This window comes from Macrobrachium rosenbergii, chromosome 49 (genome assembly GCF_040412425.1).
Source record: "Macrobrachium rosenbergii isolate ZJJX-2024 chromosome 49, ASM4041242v1, whole genome shotgun sequence".
Classification (NCBI taxonomy): domain Eukaryota; kingdom Metazoa; phylum Arthropoda; class Malacostraca; order Decapoda; family Palaemonidae; genus Macrobrachium; species Macrobrachium rosenbergii.
Window position 1 is genome coordinate 38447076 of NC_089789.1, and position 24030 is coordinate 38471105.

Here is a 24030-nt window from a genome sequence, read left to right on the forward strand (position 1 = left end):
ATATTGGCGTTTATTTGTAATATGGTTAATGAGTTGTCAACCTGACGCTAAGTATTAAATCCTGAAATATTACAACGGACCACGGGAATATGGTATTGAGGGCAATGTGATAATAGACGCGAGAAGCCAACAGCATGGCTGAGTGAATGGGTGAATGGCTGTTCATTATGCTGAGCGAATAAAAGAATGAATGTTCATTTTGCTGAGTGAATACGGGAATGGATGTTGAATTTGCTGAGTGAATGAATGTTCATTTTGCTGAGTGAATGAGGGAATGAATGTTCATTTTGCTGAGTGAATAAGAAAATGAATGATTATTTGCTGAGTGGTTGAGGGAATGGATGTTCATTTTGCTGAGTGAATGAGTATTCATGTTGCTGAGTGAATGGGTGAATGAGTTTTCATTTTGCCAGTGAACTAGTGAAAGAATGTTCATTTTGCCGAGTGAATGAATGAATGAATGTTCATTGAGCTGAGGAAATGAGTGAACGAATGCTCATTTTGCTAGTGAATGAATGAATGAATGAATGCTCATTTTGCTGAGTGAATGAGGGAATGAATGTTCATTTAGCTGAATGAATGAATGTTCATTTTGCCGAGTGAAGAAGTAAATGAATGTTCATTTTGCCGAGTGAATAAGTAAATGAATGCTCACTTTGCATTTTGACCATTTTGCCGAGTGAAAAAGTAAATGAATGTTCATTTTGCCGAGTGAATAAGTAAATGAATGCTCACTTTGCTGAGTGAATGAGTGAATGAACGTTCATATTGCATCCGCCCCGCAATGTTTAGCTCGGCGGACCATTTCGCGTAAATTGAGTTAAACATCCGAAATGCTTGCGAATAAGCCATGTCCCACTGGAGGACTCCATACTGTATTATCATCCGCCGGGCCTCTGTCATGCTTTTCATTCACGGATTCGTGAGCATTTCACGCCACAGTAGATACGCACTTTGCAATATTGACGCTCGCTAGTTACGCTGCTGCGTTGAGTCGAGCGTGATGCGTTTGTCTGTCTGCCTGTGCGTCTCTCAGTCTGCAGGCTTCTGCTGCTACCAATTGCAAGGCCCAAATCAAAAGGGAGTGGCAAAAATGTATCACACGAGCGATCGTAGGATGAACACAATCTCTCTCTCTTCTCTCTCTCTCTCTCTCTCTCTCTCTCTCTCTCTCTCTGATGATGATTAGCGAAGTTATTTTTCTGCGTTCCTGTGTCTGGCTCTGAAATATTTCGAGGGTTTTAGCCGGGATGGAATCCTGTTTCAGTTCCTAAAACATTTCGCTGATACACGTGGGCGTGTATCCTGTTTTAACTCTTTGGCGTCAACGGTCTGCTGAAGTGCGTAAGAAAATTTACCCTCTTTTTCGAGGACCATTTAAGTCCTGCCGTTTAATCTTTAGCTCGACCGTACGGCAAAAAAAAAAAAAAAAAATCAGTACGAACAAGAAATTTTGTGGATTTTATATCTACTGTACTCTCGATTTTACGCTCTGTTTTTTAGTCACTCATTCGCCCGTTTCCCCAGCTGGTACTCCAGTCCCCCTTCCCCTCACCCCTCTTCCATCCCCTAAGAAGCTAATCCCCCCCCCAACCCCAGACCTCATCCTCGTCTGACATATGAAGCAGAAATCGACCATTTTTTATTATCATGTTGGTTCGTTGACTCCATTCGTCTCAAGAGTATATCTCTGTGTATTCTTACATGTTAGATGAAACACTGTCAGGGAATTGAAGGTTTTTTTTCCCCGGGGGGTTGGGGCCGGGGGGCCAGTTAGGGATGGAAGGAGGGTAGTGGTAGAAAGCTCAAGAAAAATGAGGTAAAAAAATTGAAATATTTCAAGCTGGGGACACTGTGCAGAAAAGCGAGGTCGAGAAGTTGAAATGTTTTAAGCGTAGGATACCAAGCGAAATGTATTTTGTCTTATACTGAAAAACAAAACGAAACCATTTATGTCTTAAACCCACCCACTAGAGAAAAAAATTTTTTTTTCATACTGGAGAGGTCAAGAAAAAGAAATTGTTTTTATGCCTAAGGCCATAAGGAAATAAAATTTCTTCTGCGTTGGAGATTAAGAGCACCAAAAGTTTCTAATTTCAATTTATTTCTGTTTTTTTTTGTTTTTCAATTTTGTTGGGCTGATTTTCGAAAACATTCGTCTCAATAGGTTTGTTTTGTTTCTTTGCATTGCCCCTGACTTAAATGTAATCTAATTTTCCAGTCGATGAAAACGGAATTAAAGAAAATGTAGGAAGTTGTTTTTTACCAAAATATAAGGGACACTGATTTTTTAAATTGTTTGTGTAGAGTTTTAGTGAGAGAGAGAGAGAGAGAGAGAGAGAGAGAGAGAGAGAGAGAGAGAGAGAGAGAGAGAGAGACAGTTGATCGTTGCAGGGCAGACACCCTTTATCCAGCTGATTTAGACTTACATTTTGATATATATATATATATTATGTCCAGCTTTAGATATATATATTTTGATATATATATATATATATATATATATATATATATATATATATATGAGAACAGATCAACACTTTTTGGAAGTGTACGTAGAGTGATCTTAGCGAGAGAACTTCAGGAAAAAGACGTAAAAAGGTTCAACCCTGATTCCACTCATTGAGAGACCGTAGACTGACTCTCTCCCTGACCTCACTCATTCTCACCAGCAATTAAATGGACTATTAAGAAACACAATCATTCCTACACAAAATAGGTCTATTATTCAAATAACCCAACAAGAAATGAATAAAACAAAGCAAAGATTAAAATGCATCATAAATGAATTATGAGTGTGTGTAAACTGTTTAAAACTGCAAAGCACTGATAAAGAAGTATTATGTATAGCCTGGAAATACCTAAAATCACACATACCAAATCAATAACTAAAAAGTCATTCTCAGTCTACCACAAGTCCACAAACATCTGTTTAAAAGAATTAAAAACATTAGAAAACTGCCTAAAATATATACAAAACACAATAATGGAAAGTGTAAAATATACTACATATGGCAACTAATTTAATAATATAAAAGAGGTAAAATATTCATATTAAATTTCCTTTACCAGTTCAAAAGTTATAAACAAAAGTATTGTAAAAATCACAAGTCTAATCTACTCCCCATAAAACAGAGATTTGAGACGTCTCCCTTTATCTCGATTTTCAAAGCCTGAACCACTTAAAGCTGACTTGCAGTTCTATCACGTTAATGAACGATCAAACTCACTTTTACAGATTTTTGCATATCAACAAAGATACTACAAAATACATAGACTGAGATCACCTGATCTTGTAGCTGTCGTGGATTGACAAACTTTATGCAAACAAAGATTTTGCAACTGACACTTCCATCAGTATCTCGCAACCACTTAACATCAAAGCATTGAAGCTCGAAATGCATATATGTGCAATATTACAGATATACAAATATTATATATACGTGGAAAGGAAAACGTCAGAGAGGGATCTGAGAGAGAGAGTGCATTGAGCCCGAGACGGAGGACGACTTATATATATAAATATATATATATATATATAGAATTTAGTATATATATGAATGTGTACGTGATATGTATATGCAAACGACAATCCATCATATTTCTTTACTGTCAAAATGGGCTTTATTTTTAAAATTTGCCTAATATTACTATTATACTACATTGCTCTAATTTTTGTGGGTAAAAATAATTTATTTCCCTTCGCTTATAAACAAAATTATTGCAGGTGTCATAAATCTACTCTTTACACATCAAATTGTGAACGTGTCCCACTCGTTAATATTAATATTACTCTTGTTATCATTACACTTACGATCACATCAACAAAGATGAAGACTATATTGACTTATATAGCTAACCGTGCAACCATTTACCAAAGTGACTATACAACACAGAGCTGCAAAGTAAAGGAAAAACGTCAGATGGGATCTGAGATAAGGTGTATTCCCGCGAGACGAGAATTTAGTATACATATACGTGATCCCACGTAGGTACACACACATACATATCCACACACATATGGTTATATATATATATAAATATATATACATATATATGTATATATGCATATATATGTATATATATACATATATATATGTGTGTGTATATATATATATAGTGTGTGTATGTGTGTGTGTTAAGTATACTGACTTTTCTCTTGACAGGTTTATCTCCAAAAGCCATAAGCCTTTAAAGAAATATAGAACGAGGTGCTGACAGCAACCAACCGCAGTGGATTAACCATCATTCACTTTATTCTCTACATAGGTTTGAATTGGATTTTCTCAGCAGATAGGCCTATATCGATACCCCTGCCCAGGATTGAACTACGGAAACTTGCTGATGTAACAAAGCTTTTTTCTATTAAAAAAATTGTTCATTTAGTGATCTTGCTCCTCTTATTTTTAGTCTTAATATTACTCCCTTTTATTCTCATTTCTTTTGTACACAAGAGTGTTGTGAATTTTATGAAATTCGCCCTGTTTCATAATGATGAGAGCAAGCTATTATAAAGAAGCAGCGGTAAAGACCAATAATCCTTTGAAAATGAACTCGTTTGACCCGTTGGCTTTTTCGACCATCATTGTAACCCACTGCTATAAGTATCAGTAATTGCAAGTTTCAGTGTCAGAAGATGGTCTCGAGGAATCACAGGAAAAAAAATTGTAAAAGAAGGTAACGTGGAAACTAATTATTGCAAGAAAAATTTGCTAAAGAAGATAACATGGAAACTAATTTTTGCAAGAAAAAGTTGCCAAAGAAGATGATGTTGAAACTAATTATTGCAAGAAAAAGTTGCAAAAGAAGATAACATGGGAACTAATTTTTGCAAGAAAAAGTTGCAAAAGATAACACGGAAACTACTTATTACAAGAAAAAGTTGCAAAAGAAGATAACATGGAAACTAATTATTACAAGGAAAAGTTACAATAGAAGATAACATGGAAATTAATTATTGCAAGAAAAAGTTGCAAAAGAAGATAACATGGAAACTAATTATTACAAGGAAAAGTTACAATAGAAGATAACATGGAAACTAATTATCGCAAGAAAAAGTTACAAAAGAAGATAACATGGAAATTAATTATTGCAAGAAAAAGTTGCAAAAGAAGATAACATGGAAACTAATTATTGCAAGAGAAAGTTGCAAAAGTAGATAGCATTGAAACTAATTATTGCTACAACAGGATGCCTCCTTCATCCCAAAAATAAAGCACGACCTCTCGGGTCTTCTTGTAACCCATTGACGCAAGTTTCACTAGTAGTAACAAGCAATCGGTCCACAGAAATTACAAATAAAAATTCAAGAAAAGATAACTCTTAAAATCATTATTACAGCCCCGAGAGACCATCGCCCAAAAATCAGAAATGCCCCAAATTAAACCCCCCGTGGTTCCTCCGCCTCCCTTTCCTCTCTCCCCCCCCCCCACCCCACTCCCCTCATTCCCTTATACTCCCTCTTTTAAAAGAAGGAAACCCCGCAGCGAGTCCCAGATGAGGGGAAGGAGGCATGAATGGGTCCTACGGCATCTGGTTAGGGCAAGGGCCAAGGTTCTCCAATAACTCGATTTCTGACGGCGCCCTTCCTCCTCCTCCCCTCCCTCCCCTCCTCCCCCTTTTTTCTGTCTCTTCCTATTCACGGCACGGGAGATAGAAGAAGAAGAAAGAGGAGCTTCGAGGCGTGTGCTGGAATGTTTATTATTGTTGTTTTTACCCGATGGTTTTGTATATAGATATACTTACTATGTGTGTACATATATATCTATATATATATTTATATATATAATATATATGTATACATACACACACACACACACACACACACACATATATATATATATATATATATATATATATATATATATATATATATATATATATATATATATATATATTTATTTATATATATATATATAATGTGTGGGCATAAATAGACACATCAATCCTGTGTTTTGTCAGATTGTGTATTTTTGGTTTTTTATATATTATTCATTCTTAGAGAATTAAGGCTGTTTATAATCTCTTCATTAGAGCACGAGAGATAGAAATAACCCATTCGTAGTACATTTGATGAGGAAAATTTCTGTATTTCCTGTTTGTTAAAGTTTCCCCCTGCTATTAGAGATTAAATCCTGTAGACTGTGCTTTGCAGTTTAGACTGCATTTGGGCTACTGGGATGCTATCGAGGAAAGTGATTTATATCTAAATAGATGCCAAGTGTAAGAAAATCGTGTTTATATTATGTTAAACAAACTCTCATGAAAACATTTAATGTTACTGTTGTGATGGTAATGCAGACGTAAGTTGTCTTTAAAACAACTTAAGTTTTAACTTGAACTCTCACTTAAACCCTTCATCTATCAGTCGTGGACTTAGAAATTTGTGAAGGCTATTTAACGTCAACATCAATTGTCTTGTAAATTCGAGTATGCGCTTCAATAATTTTTTTATCGGCCTCTTCGTTCATGTAGGCTCATCGCCATCTACCTACAGCCCAAGCCTCTCTCGGCCCTTTCGGAAGGACGGGGTAACTTCAAGACTTTATTAGAAACCTAATTAGCTGCTGTCAGCTTCCTAGAACACTCATACCCGGAGGATATTTTCTCTGTCTAAGAATGAATTGTGGGAAGATAAAAGTCTCTGTTTTATTCCCCCTCCTCCTTTCCGGTAACACCAGCATATTGTCTACTACTTGAATTAGCGTCATGTGTTTTCGAAAGATTGGATTGAATGCCCCAGGCGATTGAATGAGAGAGAGAGAGAGAGAGAGAGAGAGAGAGAGAGAGAGAGAGAGAGAGAGAGAGAGAGAGAGAGAGAAGCATGTGTTGTTTTGAGCAAAGTGTCTCGTGGGAGGAGCAGAGATACGTAAAGAAAAGGGATAACATTTAAATGTGAATAATCTGCTATCCAGTATGACCGTAATCTTCATGAGCTAAGAAATGGGCCTCATAAAAGAATGAGAGAGAGACAGAGACAGACAGAGAGAGGAATAATGAAAGCGAGAAAGAGATCATTAAGAGGAAGGGACAAAGGTAAATCTAGAATCATGTAAAGTCCGTTTTCGCATTATATAAATGTTGGCTGAGCAGAGGCTTCGTGAAGGAATGAGGGAGTAAGAGATATATAATAGAAAGAAATTTGTTAAAAAAAAAAAAAAAAAGGAAGTAAAACTTGAACTTTTTCAGTTTTTGAACCTCTGAAATTAATCATTAGCATCTTCCTTCATAAGTCACCACATTCTTGACCTCTAGAATTTATCTTATTCTGACTTAATCTCTAGAATTAACCTTTTTTTCTAGGTTCTGGACCCCGTGAATCGGCCCCCTTTCACATGAGCATGTCGCCAAATTCGTCGTTTCTAAAATTATATTTTTCTGAATATTCTGCTAAAAATTCTTCTTTAAGAGATCGTGGGGTACTGGACTTGAGGTGTAATCCATCTTTTCTTGTTTGTTAACTGTTCTCTCTTGAAAGATCGCCAAGTACTGGTCTTCTGTGATTAACTACCTCACCAGGTACTGAACCTCTGAAGTTAATCCTCTGCATTGACAGGTCAGCATTTGGGGGACCTGTAGAATTAATAAATTTTAATCATCACTAATGATTTACCAGGTACCACGCTTCTTATATTGCAGACATCAGGAGTCAGTTTTCCCTTATTTTAGAGGTCACCACTAAGAGGGTCACCAGGCTCCGGACTTCTGGTGCTAATAATCTTCTATTCTTCATTAACAGGTCACCATCTACGAGACCTGTGGAAATAATCATCTTTTAATCATGATTCACAGTTCACCAGGTACTGAACCTCTGGAATTAATCATCTTCTAATCATCATTAACAGTTCACCGAGTAGTGATCCTCTGGAATTCATTAACAGTTCACCAGGTACTGAACCTCTGGAATTCATCAACAGTTCACCAGGTACTGAACCTCTGGAATTCATTAACAATTCACCAGGTACTGAACCTCTGAAATTAACCATCTAATCATCATGAACAGTTCACCAGGTACTGAACCTCTGGAATTAATCATCTTCTAATCATCATTAACAGTTCACCGGGTACTGAACCTCTGGAATCCATTACCAGTTCACCAGGTACTGAACCTCTGGAATTAAGCATTTCCGGTCTCCTCTTCCCGAACAGGTAGCCAGGTACTGGACGTCTCCCATGTCGGTGGCGGTGTTCACCCCGGACGTGGAGTACGCCATCGCCCGAGCCTACCTCACCTACCTCGTCACCTGCTTCCCGTTCCTGGGTGAAAAGGTGACGTTCCATTTCACCTACCCTCGGGACCACTTGCCGAAGGACATGCCCCTGGTCATCGACCACCTGGAGGGCAAGTGCGACCAGCCACTCGCCGTCCTGAAGGAACTCCTGAAGCAGAGGAATTCCAAGGTAGGTGGAATGCTCCCGCCGAGTTTGATCATATAAAAAAAAAAAATTTACAGCTATCGCTGTGAATTAACCAAAGTATAGAGGATATCACACACATACAGACACACACATATATGTATGTATATATATAAATGTATATATATATATATATATATATATATATATATATATATATATATATATATATATATATATATTTATTTATTTATTTATTTATTTATTTATTTATTTATTAATATTATAAAACCGGTCGGTCTAAGTCACTGTCTGTAGTTGTTTCTAAATCAGGAATTTGATCGAATCTTGCCGGGAACGAAAGACTTATTAGTTATAATTCCCTTTGGGTGTAAGTTACACCCACATACTCTACTTGAGGTACGGTGAATTGGACATTAAACGGTATGTGTAGTCACGAGTGTATAATAATAAATATACATATGTGTATATATATACATATATACACATACATTTAAATTTGTGACTCACATCCGAAACGAACCACAGTCTCCCGAGTGACAGGCCAGGGCGATACCAACTGACCTCGCCTGTCATGTCGGAGACCCAGGTTTGTTCCCAGTGCGAGTCAGAACTTTACTTTGCGAAACGTGTGCTCTTGTGTTCAGTATTTCCAATATATATATATATATATATATATATATATATATATATATATATATATATATATATATATATATATGTGTGTGTGTGTGTGTATATATATATATATATATATATATATGTATATATATATGTATATATGTATATATGTATGTATATATATATGTGTGTGTGTATAAAGACACAGCAAAGAAAGTGAGACGGAGAGAACCGACGGGGAGCTGAATGCATTGTGGTAGCTGCCTTGCATTTTAGATGAGTCCCTCCCGTGGTGTGTGAAATCCTCTTACGATTTTAACATAAGTTGAATTTTGGACGGGATGAAAAGACGCGGTGATGATTCTTCTGAAAATCCCCCACCCTCACCCCCGACTCATATCCGCAATGAATTCACTTTAAAAGGGATCTTCTTTGTAAAGCCTTTGATGGACCGCAGGTTCGAGTGTGGACTATCCCTCATTATCATAGTTGTCGTAGAAGTCAGCTTGGTTTTTTATTATTAGTATTATACTGTATATTTTTCTGTTTCAGTCATCCTATTCGACTGGGTGGTTTTTATAGTGTGGGGAGGTGGGTTCCGGGTTGCATCCTGCCTCCTTAGGAGACCATCACTTTTCTCACTATGTGCGCTGTTTCTAGTAGCACTCTTTTCGGCATGAGTCCTGGAGCTACTTCGGCATCTAGATTTTCCAGGTTCCTTTTCCGGGGTCTTGGGATCGTGCCTAGTGTTCCTGTGATTATGGGTACAATTTCCACTGGCATATCCCATATCCTTCTTATTTTTGTTTTCAGGTCTTGATGCTTATCAATTTTTTTCTCTTTCTTTCTCATCTACGTTGGTGCCCCATGGTATGGCGACATCATTGAGTGATACTTTCTCCTTGATTTTGTCAATCAACGTCAAGTCTGGTCTATTGGCACGTATCACCCTATCTGCTTTGATACCGTAGTCCCAGAGGATCTTTGCCTGATCGTTTTATTGCTATTTTATTATTATTACTATTCAGAAGATAAACCCCTGCTCATATGGAACAGGCCTATAGGGGCCATTGACCTGAAATTCAGGCTTCCAAAGGATATGGAGTTTGTTCGAAAGAAGTAACAGGCGTTAGGAAATACAGAAAGAAGAGATCGTTTATTAGAAAACAAGGATAGATGAACAAATTGTTAAGTAAATGGAAAAAATATTAAGAAATCATTAAAAGTACAAGGTGAATTGTTTTAGGGTAGGAATGCATTGCAAATTCGCTCCAACTTTTGAGGTTCTAATTGCACAATATCCTCGGGGGTACGAGAGTTTTGGGATGAATAAAGAAATAGTTTTTGTGAGAGCGCACCCATTCGCTAAAGGTCTCGAGCGCTTACAGTAATTGTCAGTTGAGTGTTATGGATGAACGGAGAACAAAAGTAATTGAACAAAAGTGAACGACGTCAGCGGGAGATAACGCAGCCAGCTATTTTTAATTTATATTTTGCCGTACATTCTGTTTTGCCTTCCACATTTTTCGTACCGAAATGGTTGTTTTCAGCGTAGCCTAATGAAATTAATCCCAGGTAAATCATCGTTTTCACTGAGCGTTTTTGAGTATTTTCGGAGTGTACCAGAAATGAAAATGCCGTGCTCTAAAATGAACTTGATCTCTAAAGAGAAAATAAGTTTAAGCGAGGCCGTAAACATCAGGTTTGCATCTCGTTTGCTTTGCTGAGTACCATTTTGTTTTTGCTACGTTCGTTAATTTCTAGGTCCATTTCACAACTCGTTTCGTAAATCATTTTGTTGCGAAAAGATTTAGAGACAAAGAAGTGAAAACAGTCCGTTTATTTTAAAGTGTTAGCTAGAACGGTAGTAATTGCAGAAATAGTAGTGTAAGTAGTAGTAGTAGTAGTAGTAGTAGCAGTAGTACTAGTGCAGTTCAGTCCACTAACTAGAAATCTTTCCACGTACCTCGGAAACAAACATAAACTTTACGCTGCGAATGGAAATTGTAGCTGTAGTTAAGGACAAACTTCCTTTTTCCGTATTCTGTATCATTATGTATTTTCGTAATAAACCAGTTCTTTATATCGCGTTATCAATAGTGCCTCCAGGGTATCATAGCTGTTATCATAACCTTAAATATCCAGGTGCACTATTTTCAATTTTTATTTCATTAACTTATTTATTTCCATCAAACTAGCGTGACAGTAACAAAGGGTATGACACACCCACAAGGGCATGAGCTTCATGATCGCTTACTTCAGTACGAAATTATAACCAGACGTTGATCTTGCATGGATGACAATCACTGAAAGCCACACAGCTGATCTTTTGATAAGCGAAGTTCAGTAACGTTGTGTCTGGTCAGAACTTGGGTAGGTGACCAGCAGGTGTGTCTCAGCACCCGCAGTTGGTCTAGTGAACCCCGGATAGTAGCCAACAGAGTGAATGATAAAACTTTGTATATTGCTGGTATATAAAAAGTGATTTTTCCGTAACTGGAAGAAAGAGATGAATAAAGAATTTATTCATCTCTTCATTAATTTTGTGAGGGCATACCTATTCGCTGAAGGTATCGAGCCCTGATTGTAGTTATTTTTCTAGTGTAAGGGATGAACGCAGAACGAAAGTAATTGAACAAAATTGAACGATGTTGAACGAAAGTGAACGATGTTGAATGAAAGTAAAAGATGTTGAACAAAAATGAACGATTTTGAACGAAAGTGAACGATGTTGAACAAAAGTGAACGATGTTGAACGAAAGTGAACGATGTTGAACGAAATTGAACGATGTTGAACAAAAATGAACGATTTTGAACGAAAGTTTTGAACGAAATGAAACGAAAGTGAACGATTTTGAACAAAAGTACACGATGTTGAAAAAAGTGAACGATGTTGAACGAAAGTGAACGATGTTGAATGAAAGTGAACGATGTTGAAAAAAAGTGAACGATGTTGAACGAAAGTGAACGATGTTGAATGAAAGTGAACGATGTTGAACAAAAGTGAACGATGTTGAACGAAAGTGAACGATGTTGAATGAAAGTGAACGATGTTGAACAAAAGTGAACGATGTTGAACGAAACTGAACGATGTCAACAGGAGATAAAGCAGCCAGCTAATTTGATTTATATTTTGCCATACACTGTTTTTCTTTCCACATTTTTCGTACCAAAATGTTTGTCTTCAGCGTACCCTAATGAACTTAATCCCAGGCAAACGATTATTTTCCTGAGACGTGCATTTTTAATTCTTTTCAGAGTGCGCCATCAATGAAAATACCGAGCTTTAAAATGAACTTAATCTTCATAAAGAGAAAATAAGTTTAAGCGAAACTGTAAACATTAGGCTTTCATCTCCTTTACATTGCTGAGCACCATTTTCTTTTTGCTTCGTTCGTTAGTTACTTGGTCCCTTTTGCAATTCGTTTCGTAAATCATGATGATGCTAAAAGATTTCAAGAGAAGAGCTAAAATTATACCTCCAAAAGTTTGCGTTTCGATATTCTCTTTCATTGTAAATAAAAGAAGCTCCCCGTTCATATTCTCTTTCTTCCAGCTTACTTTCCACCCTCCTAACAATTGTTTCATAGGGCAACTGCGAGGTTTTCCTCTTATTACGCCTTTTGAACCTCCTTTACTGTCAGTTTCCCTCAGGCGTTGAATGACCACATAGGTCCCAGCGCTTGGCCTTTGGCCTAAATTTAAGTCTATTCCAGTAACAAGAGATAATGAGGTATAATGCCTGTTATCATGAATAATTTTCTCGCCATTATTGATTCCTTCTGAAGGTTACTGGTGTGTCCTGATACATAACTTTTCCCCGTCAAATTTGAATTCCCTCGAAAACACGTTATTCCGTACATCCAGTATGGAATAAACGATCTGCATCAAGATATGAGAGGAATGGATAATTATGCGTAGTTAAATGGAGATTGGGGCAATAATAATCAGTCAGTTTATATCTTGAAATTACCAGTATGTTCAGTATTATATTAGGCTTTTCGATTTAATATTTTCACCGTTAAATTTGTCGTATTAGTTCCCTGAAGGTCTCATATTTTAATGGCTGTTTGGTCTCTCGATGTCCCCTTCGCTCGAAGTGGATTGGTAAACCTTGTATTAATGGTGCATGACGGTTCAGTGGTTTTTAGGGCAGTCTTTCAATAGGAATTCCGATTTTTATTTTGTGTTTAACATTAGACCTAGACGCTCCTGACATGGGCTAGGTTAAATTAATATGTTATATACGTGAGTCTGCACGCGCATGTGTCTGTGTGTGTATATATATATATATATATATATATATATATATATATATATATATATATATATATATATATATATAATATATATATATATATATATATATATATATATATATATATATATATGTATGTATATATATATTATATATATATATATATATATATATATGTATATATATATATATATATATATATCCACTAGGCTATATACATATATTTATATACAAATACATACCAGTATTATATATATATATATATATACATATATATATATATATATATATATATGTGTGTGTGTGTGTGTGTGTAAACATTATATATATATATATATATATATATATGTGTGTATATGTGTGTATGTATATATATGTATATATATGTATATATATATATATATATATATATATATATATATATATATATATATATATATATATATATATATTATATATATATATATATATATGTTTGCTGGTATGTTTGCCTAAATATACACACACACACTTATATACACATACATATGTGCTATATGTGTATACTCATTCACATATAATAGAATAAATTAGGCTAGCCCATCTCAAGAGCATCTGCGTCTACATTAAGCACAACTACAAAATAGGAATTCCTACTGAACGATTGTACTAAAAACTCTGTACAGAAAATGTATCACTTCCGCAAAGCCCGGACCCAAAAATAACAGAGACATTAAGGAAGAGTGCATTGGGAGGAGCACCCTCCCCGTCCATTAATCAAATTATCGATTGCGACTGCAGAGTCAGACGAGGACCAGAAAGTAATGTTTCGTGTGGTCAGTGAGGGCCCATTAGTCGACTTCGTGGAAGGAATTCGATAAATATGTTGACGCCTTCAGTCGCTCCACTTAAATCTATACTGGCAAGTGGGATGGCTGAGTAAGAAAGTGCAGCTAGAGATACATTAGTGGGAGCTCGGAAGTCTCTATGTGGTCACTCAACCCTTTATTGCAACCTTTCACTCGACCCTTTATTGCAACCTTTCACCCGACCCTTTATTGCAACCTTTCACCCAGCTCTTTCACTCAGCCCTTTACTGCAACCTTTCACTCAGCCCGTTACTGCAACCTTTCACTCAACCCTTTATTGTAACCTTTCACTCAACCCTTTATTGCAACCTTTCACTCAACCCTTTATTGCAACCTTTCACTTAACCCTTTATTGCAGCCTTTCACCCAACCCGTTACTGCAACCTTTCACTCAACCCTTTATTGCAACCTTTCACCCAACCCTTTACTGCAACCTTTCACCCAACCCTTTCACTTAACCCTTTATTGCAACCTTTCACCCAACCCTTTATTGCAACCTTTCACTCAACTCTTTATTGCAGCCTTTCACTCAACCCTTTACTGCAGCCTTTCACTCAACCATTTATTGCAACCTTTCACCCAACCATTTATTGCAACCTTTCACTCAACCCTTTATTGCAACCTTTCAGTCAGCCTTTTATTGCAACATTTCACTCGACCCTTTTTTACAACCTTTCACTCAACCTTTTACTGCAACCTTTCACTTAACCCTTTATTGCAACCTTTCACTCAACCCTTTATTGCAACCTGCTGTGTATCTCGTGTAACCATGTAATGAACGTCTCCGAGGGTTGTTGAAGTACGTAGTAGTGCAACTAGAGATACATTAATGGAAACTCGGAAGTCCCTATATGGTCACTCAACCCTTTATTGCAACCTTTCACTCAAATTTTTTCATTACAACTTATATCTCATGTAGTCATGTATTGGACGCCTTCGAGGGTTGTTGAAGTACAAAGTTGTGGAATACACTCCCAGTCAAACCCTTTACTGCAATATAAAATACACTATCCATTCTAGTTTTATAAAACTTGTACTAGGAATGACTTTCATAACTGTAAAACGCAACATGTTTTGCTTCCAAATTATATTTAACTCAGAGGCCAGCCCAGTGAGAGCTGATAATCAGCTCAGTGGTCTGGTACACGATTTTAATGATAATAATAATATCAAAACTTGGAAGCAAAATATGTTGCGTTTTACAGTTAATAAAAGTCATTACTAGAATCTTACAGACTATAATACTATTATATTCTACGTAAGGACGACATGCATTCATTTGTAAAGCTTCTGAACAGATTGTATTCAAAATGTATTCATAAAACTTAATCCTCTTTGTCATCCCAAGCACGAAGAGCTCACGAGACATTTTAAGTCTGTTGTATAATGTAATCATAAAATTACTGACCAGAACACGTAGGAAACACACTCAAAGAACTTGAGCCCATCTTGTTGTTCCAATGACCATTTAAAAACTATTAAACGGCTGTTCTGGTGAGTACGCCTTACGTATGAAATATATACGGAGACCCCTGTCCTGAGCACTTTCTTCCCAGTCCTTTATTTTGCAGAAAATGCAGACCTCGGTCCTGAGCGCTTTCTTCCTAATTCTTTATTTCCCGCAAAATGCAGTGACCTCGATCCTGAGCACTTTCTTCCCAATCCTTTATTGCCCACAAAATGTAGAGACCTCGATCCTGAGCACTTTCTTCCCAATCCTTTATTGCCCACAAAATGTAGACCTCGATCCTGAGAACTTTCTTCCCAATCCTTTATTGCCCACAAAATGTAGACCTCGATCCTGAGCACTTTCTTCCCAATCCTTCATTTCCTACGAAATGTAGAAACCTCGATCCTGAGCACTTTCTTCCCAATCCTTTATTGCCCACAAAATGTAGAGACCTCGATCCTGAGAACTTTCTTCCCAATCCTTTATTGACCACAAAATGTAGAGACCTCGATCCTGAGCACTTTCTTCCTAATCCTTTATTGCCCACAAAATGTAGAGACCTCGATCCTGAGCACTTTCTTCCCAATCCTTAATTTGCTACGAAATATAGAGACCTCGGTCGTGAGCACTTTCTTCCCAATCCTTCATTTTCCACGGAATATAGAGACCTCGGTCGTGAGCACTTTCTTCCCAATCCTTCATTTACCACGGAATATAGAGACCTCGATCCTGAGCACTTTCTTCCCAATCCTTCATTTTCCACGGAATATAGAGCCCTCGGTCCTGAGCACTTTCTTCCCAATCCCTCATTTTCCATGGAATATAGAGACCTCGATCCTGAGCACTTTCTTCCCAATCCTTCATTTACCACGGAATATAGAGCCCTCGATCCTGAGCACTTTCTTCCCAATCCTTCATTTTCCACGGAATATAGAGCCCTCGATCCTGAGAACTTTCTTCCCAATCCTTCATTTTCCATGGAATATAGAGACCTCGATCCTGAGCACTTTCTTCCTAGTCCTTCATTTTCCACGGAATATAGAGACCTCGATCCTGAGCACTTTCTTCCCAATCCTTCATTTTCCATGGAATATACAGACCTCGATCCTGAGCACTTTCTTCCCAATCCTTCATTTTCCACGGAATATAGAGACCTCGATCCTGAGACCTTTCTTCCCAATCCTTCATTTTCCACGGAATATAGAGACCTCGATCCTGAGAACTTTCTTCCCAATCCTTCATTTTCCACGGAATATAGGGACCTCGATCCTGAGCTCTTTCTTCCCAATCCTTCATTTTCCACGGAATATAGGGACCTCGATCGTGAGCACTTTCTTCCCAATCCTTCATTTTCCACGGAATATAGAGACCTCGATCCTGAGCACTTTCTTCCCAATCCTTCATTTTCCACGGAATATACAGACCTCGATCCTGAGCCCTTTCTTCCCAATCCTTCATTTTCCACGGAATATAGAGACCTCGATCCTGAGCACTTTTTTCCCAATCCTTCATTTTCCACGGAATATAGAGACCTCGATCCTGAGCACTTTTTTCCCAATCCTTCATTTTCCACGGAATATAGAGACCTCGATCGTGAGCACTTTCTTCCCAATCCTTCATTTTCTACGAAATATAGATAACACTATAGATAGCACTCCAGAGCCCAATAAACCCACGAAATATATAACTGTGTTTGTGTACATCGCTTCCAATCAGCCGACTTCGACAGCTCCTAATATGGCCGCGGCAAATCCGATGGGATTATTTGGCATTTGCGCCTCAAAGACTTCATTTGGAAGCAATAATGTTCGCGCCGCAAAAACTCCATCCGCGAACCATTGAACGTTTAATAACGTTCGATTATTTATGTGACGTGATGGAGGAGGCCGGGCGGAAAATCCTGTTGGCCTCGCTTTTAATGTCTTCATCTCGTATCGCTTAGGGAACGGAATGACAGAAGGACCCACTTTCCCGGTGTTTTCGGGTACCGTGCTATTCTCGTATTGATCTTAATAATTTTTTTTTTTTTTTTGCAAGGGTTACTTTCTGCTTATTAAAAATTTTTTAGTTTATGATTTTACATTTAAAGTGAAATAGAAGACATTTCCAGCAACCAAATTCAGTAGGAAGGATCACTCAGAATTATTTGTTTATTTGCTTAGATTTATCACGAGTTTCAGTGTTGGTTTTAATAATAACTGCTTCCCCATTAAGAAATATATTCAAATATTAAACCGAAAGTCGTTTATTTCCAAGAGAGGGAGAGAAGACGTGTAAGATACAGGTGAAAGGGCTACACGACAGGAGGTGGTTTTGTCCAGTGGAGAGAATGAGACATTCCAGTAATGCTTGGTTTACACTAAAAAAAGCAGGATTTTTAATAGCAAAAATACGCTCGCTAGTTCAGTGCTGATGTGGCGACGAACAAATGTGGCTCTGACTTCATCTAGAGATCTACAGGTAGTCTGTAAATGATTATACAACTTCTGTCACAACCTGCAGTGTCGTTTACAACCTATGTTATAATTCCTTTTCTTCGTTTGACCTTTTAAGTGCTTTAGAAGGGTGCTTTTCATGCAGATATTTCAAGACTTATTGAGAGGTTTTAGCACTGTGACTTTACAAGTTCCGTGGAACAGTTTTTTATCAGCACTGTGACTTTCACTTGACTTTTTTAAGTGTTGTGGAACACTGCTTTTGTTGCTGTGCCTTCTAAATGCTGTGGAACAGTGGTTTTATTGTACTGTTTGTGCAAGTTCTGTGGAGCAGTGCTTGTATTGCTCGGATTTTTTAAGCCACGAAACAGTGATTCTGTTGCACCATTTAGCTATTTAAAATTCAGGAATTCATTCGGATCATCTTAAAAAAAAAAAAAGCAGTAGTTAATGAATATCAAGAACAAAAGCAGCAGCAGTTAATGAATCTAAAGAACATTCACCCCGAAACAGCCAAAAGCAAATCATCATTGCTTCATTCCAAAACTGAATTTAATGACTGATTCCGCCAGTCCATCTCTCCTTTCAGACGCAAAATCAAGAATTCCTTCGGATATTATAAATGTAAGCAACATATCAGTTACCCAGCGGAACAAAACCTTCATTGTGCCTGAACTTCCCAGCAGTAATTACTTCCAGACTTCGGCCAAAACGCTTTCTGTTCCCACACAAAACCAACAAAAGATATTAAATACGACAGAGAGAGAGAGAGAGAGAGAGAGAGAGAGAGAGAGGGGGAGGGAGGAGGAGGAGGAGGAGGAGGGGGTTCCCCTCCGCGCCTCTAATCCCGTCACATACATAAACGAACATCAATAAACATTAATACGCTGCCAAATGGAGTTTCTATGGCGCAGACATCATTACTCCCGAACGGGGAGACTTCGCCGCACATATACCCAAATAATTCCGCCGGATTTTGCCGGAGTTAGGACAGTGGGGGGCGGGCCTGTCAAAGTTGGATGATGGAAGACGAAGTTCACTATTACACAGAACAAAGTTCACTATTATAGACGGTGTTCATCGCACTAAAAGAGAGTTTTTTGGGGGGAGTCGATGGAAACCGTTGCTTCCCCCTTTTGTGTATTTGGTTTATTGGTTCTGGCACGTTTTCATTCGCAAGGTGAATGGGTCATCTTTTTTTTTACGCTTCTTTCTCTTAATCTCTCTCTCTCTCTCTCTCTCTCTCTCTCTCTCTCTCAGTATGCAATGTAAGGTGGGGTTTTGGGATTGTATATGTAGTGTAGGTTTGCAGGTCAACAGATTTTTTTTAAATCTCGTGAAGGGTCTTTGCACTAGGTAATGACAATAACGGCTACGGTTTACGTACATATAATACACACATACACACACACACACACATACTCACACACACACACTAACACACACACACTCACACATCTCGTGATCAGTGCTTGATAATTATCTAAGGTAAAAATAGCGGCTATGGTTTATATGATATATATATATATATATATATATATATATATATATATATATATATATATATATATATATATAGTATAACAAACTAGTACCATATGCTTATATAAACAAGGATTGCTGCCAACATTGCACAGTACTCTTTAAAGGGTTAAGGTCTACAAGAATACGTGAGCTGCCCTCCTCAGCCGCTCTCGAAAAATCATAGAAGCAAGGGCTGCATTGATTAAGTGCTGCAATGCAAGGTTGAGCCAGTGACCTTTTGAACTTCTATACATAGTATCTAGAGTTCATATTTACTCAAAATAAATTATTTTCATCACTATTGGTGCAGCGGTTCGACTGGCTCTTTTGTTGGGTCAATGTTGGAACCTGCATTCATCTCTCGTAGAAATCTTGGTGGTCTTTGTCTGAAATTGCGTTTGTGATATTCATTATATATATATATATATATATATATATATATATATATATATATATATATATATATATACATATATATATACAAATTACATATATATATACATATATTTAATATATATATATACATATACATATATATGTATTAAATGTGTATATATGTATTATATATATATGTATATATATATATATATTAAATGTGTATACATATATTATATATATACTCTATATATATATTTATATTTATATATGCAATTATCTATATATGTATATATATATATATATATATATATATATATATATGTATGTATGTATGTATATATTATCATGATAAATCATTTTTCCGTTTTATATATTTTCATATTTGATCCATGGAAGGTTTTTGCTAATTCGTGGCCTTTCCCAGTTGTTTCGTTCAAGTTATTTAACATTTTGTGATATGACAGAACTTGATACTAAAGGCATTTTGTTGTACGTGATTCATTTATATATATATATATATATATATATATATATATATATATATATATATATATATATATATATATATATATATATATATATATCACATGTACATATATATATAAACCTATATACATACAGTATATGCATATATATATATATAGAGAGTATAGAGAGATAAATGATCTTATGGTATTCCTATATTATATATGTGTTTGTACAATCATACATTATAAGAGATATTTATAGAAAGAGCTTCGTCATCAGACATTTTGCAAAGAGAGAGAGAGAGAGAAATGTGATTTTTGGCATTCACTGGAGATATTTATGACTTGTCATCAGACATTTTTGTGGTCAACTTCCCATCTTATGACCGTCGATCCACTCCTTTACAGATGCGATGACTGGCTCCTTTTGTTTCACATTTTTTTCATGCAGAAGAATGAAGCGGTTTATAGAAGAATAATGCTGTACAAATATGCTCTCGGAAATAGGAAACGGTTGGGGCCGGTGTATGTGTGTGTATATGTGTATGTGTGTGTGTGTGTGTGTGTTGGAAGAGGGGTGGGAGACTGTTAATGACGAGACCAGACATCGCAGATATGTTCAGCTGATATTTTCGGTATCAAAGACCTTGGCTTGGCGATGTCTGGTCTACGTACGGAATTCAGTCAATCAGCCGTCAGTATTTCAACGTTTCCGATGTGACTGAGTTTTCTTTGAAGTTCTGAGAAAATATTAAGTAACAGTAGAATAGGGTATTATAAGTTATTAATGCATAAAATGAAGAATATTGATATCGAAAATTTTAACTGGTTATTTCACGAATGAGTTTGGATAAAGGTAATATATTTGGAATTATGCGTGCTTAATCGGTAAATGTACGTAAATGCTGCCCAGTTTGCTAAATGTGATAAATTTAGAAAATTTCTCGTTTTAGAAAATTTATCAGGTTTGCTAGTAATCTGTCTTAGTTACCGAAATTAGAAATTATGTTAGATTTGATTTACCACGCGTATTATGCTTGTAATTATGCATGTATACCAGTGATTCTGCACGATCGCAAATTACGTAATATCGGTAATATGCAAAAAGCTTTGTAAAGGGAGAGTGTGCAAGGCTTGTAGTAAACAAATGGAATTTACTTTCATCTTCCTGCAAGTATCTTCATACCGACGGAGTTCTTTTCCGATGCTCGTTCGTCAGTTTCTGGTGAAAAATACGCAGACTTCCTTCTCCCATTTATTGTTTTTTGTCGCGACAGCTGTTTCGCCTTTAATGGCGTTATCAGGCGACTACTGACAAAAACTCAGTGAATGGAAGAAGGAAGTCTGCGTATTTTTCACTAGAAATTGACGCACGATAACCGGAAAAACCTCCGTCGGTGTGAAGATACCTCCAAGAAACTTATTGATGCCACTAAAGCAGTTGCTTTAAAAAAATAAAAAAAACAAAAAAATATATATATATATATATATATATATATATATATATATATATATATATATATATATATATACATATATATGTGTGTGTGTATACATACATATATATATATATGCATACCCACGCACACACCAGTTTCCAGTTTCTGAAGTCGGAGAAGCAGAGAATATAAAACGAATAAAAACCCGCTCTGATATTCTCAGTTTGCGAATGGCCGAAAACAAAGGTTTTGTAACTGATGCTGTGTGTGAACAAATCAATCGCTAGAAATTTTTTTTATTTTTAGTTTGTTTTTGTGTTTGTTTGTTGCTAGTCCGCGTCACTGTCAGTTGCATAGACGGCTTACTGCCGTGGAACAAACGATGCATTTTTTTTCAATTTTAAATTCTCTTTTAAAATCTATTTTTTTAAATGCCGTTTAATGCACATTAAGCTGCATACTAGTGTTTTATATTTATCTCTTATTTTTATTTTAATTTCGGTGTAAGACGTTGATGATACTGATTTGAATTTTTATGTTCTTCGTAAGATGTTGGTAATAATTTTTATTTTTATATTAGTTCTTATTTTCTCTCTTGTGTTGTTTAATAAATTAGATGTTCATTTTAATCGTAATGGTTTCTTTACACTTCGTTAATTGTCCCTAAAATGAGAAATATCAAGGAAATATGATTTTTCTTCATAAAAAAAATCAATAGTTTGAATTTTTTTTTTTTTTTTCACGAAAAGCCTCGGATGCCAAAATTCAACATAATTAATCACACTGAAATGGTTTCATTACGCATTTCCAACAAATTTCTTAAGAGATACGAACGCATATTCTTCATCTTTTTGTGTACCCCGGTTTTTTAGGAAGATTATAGAAAAATTATTTCAAACTTCTGATATATAATCTCGTCTCCTCGTGTTTAAATTGTGGGGATTTTTTTCATCTGCAAAAATACGTTGGGAATGCTGAAAAAATGTAGACAGATTTTATCTCGATACTTTGTAATGTGTTTCTCATAATCGCTTCCAGTTTAATGTTTGATTTATAATATATATATATATATATATATATATATATATATATATATATATATATATATATATATATATATATATATATATATATATATATATATACATACTGTATATATATATACACACATATATATATGTATATACAGTATATATAGTTAGATATATATATACATATACATATATATATATATATATATATATATATATATATATATATATATATATATACGTCTGTATGTGTGCTAAAATTATTACGTTTCCCCGTCAGCCACCATCACACCTTTCACACAACTTTCCCTTCAAGTGCGACGTGCCTGGACGAAGTACCTATAGCAATTGATCCCGCTTGACGGTTCCTCGAAGGGTCTTCATCTCGTGCCGCTCAAAAGGAGAAGAAGAACGTCCGACCGGACTCCTCCTTCAATCTGTCTCACTGGCCTCAAAAAACTCATGACCGTCCCCCTTATTTTGTCCTTTAACTCTCCTGTTGCTTTATTAGGAGAAGGTTCCGTGGCTTCTTTGGATTGGAGACCCACTTTTTCGCCCTTCCTGACTTTATTTGTATTGTTTTTATCAAGTACTGCAGATTAGAGAGCGGTGGTGGGTGGGCGGAGCCTACATACACCGTTCCGTAGGCTTCTGTCCAGCCGTCAGGTACGAGGAATGTCTAACGCTTGCTTTGGGATTTAAGACCACTCGTTTACTCCATCCCTATTTCCGGCTTTCCGTCGAGCCTGGGCTAGATAAGGCTTTAGGTTCGCTCGTCCTATCGCCCTCTGCATTAGAATGAAAAGAACAATCCAATCGTTTCCAAGAAAACATCGCAATTTACCTTCTCAATCCCCGTAGAGCGAAACTCTCGCGAGGTACAAATCTTCTCTCCCTCACCTCCTCAACATTCGACCCACCTCCCTTCTCTTCTCCCCCTCCCCACTCCTCCCCCTCACCCTCGTGAAGAATGTTTGTCTTTGTTGCTTGCGTACGTGTTTGTGCTTCGGAAAGAGGAGCCCTTGACTTCTGAACGTGTAAATAAAGTCGAGCAAAAGAGGAAAGGAACTCCCAGTGCAGAGCTTTCCTGCCATCGGAATTCGGCGCTGCTTCTCGGCGTGTCAGTCAGCGTCCTCTTATTTTGCTCCTTGTTTTCGTCGTGTACTTTATTTTTTTTTTTTTATCAAAAAAGTAATGGAAATA

At 36.5% G+C, this 24030-nt stretch overlaps 1 protein-coding gene across 1 annotated transcript in view; it reads left to right on the top strand.

The window, feature by feature from the left end:
* The window catches only part of LOC136832263 (beta-1,4-glucuronyltransferase 1-like), a 363239-nt gene that overhangs the window by 217957 nt on the left and 121252 nt on the right, over positions 1 to 24030 (top strand). Inside the window, 1 exon segment of the mRNA XM_067093130.1 lies at positions 8149 to 8400. Within this exon segment, the coding sequence (XP_066949231.1) occupies positions 8149 to 8400 (252 nt within the window).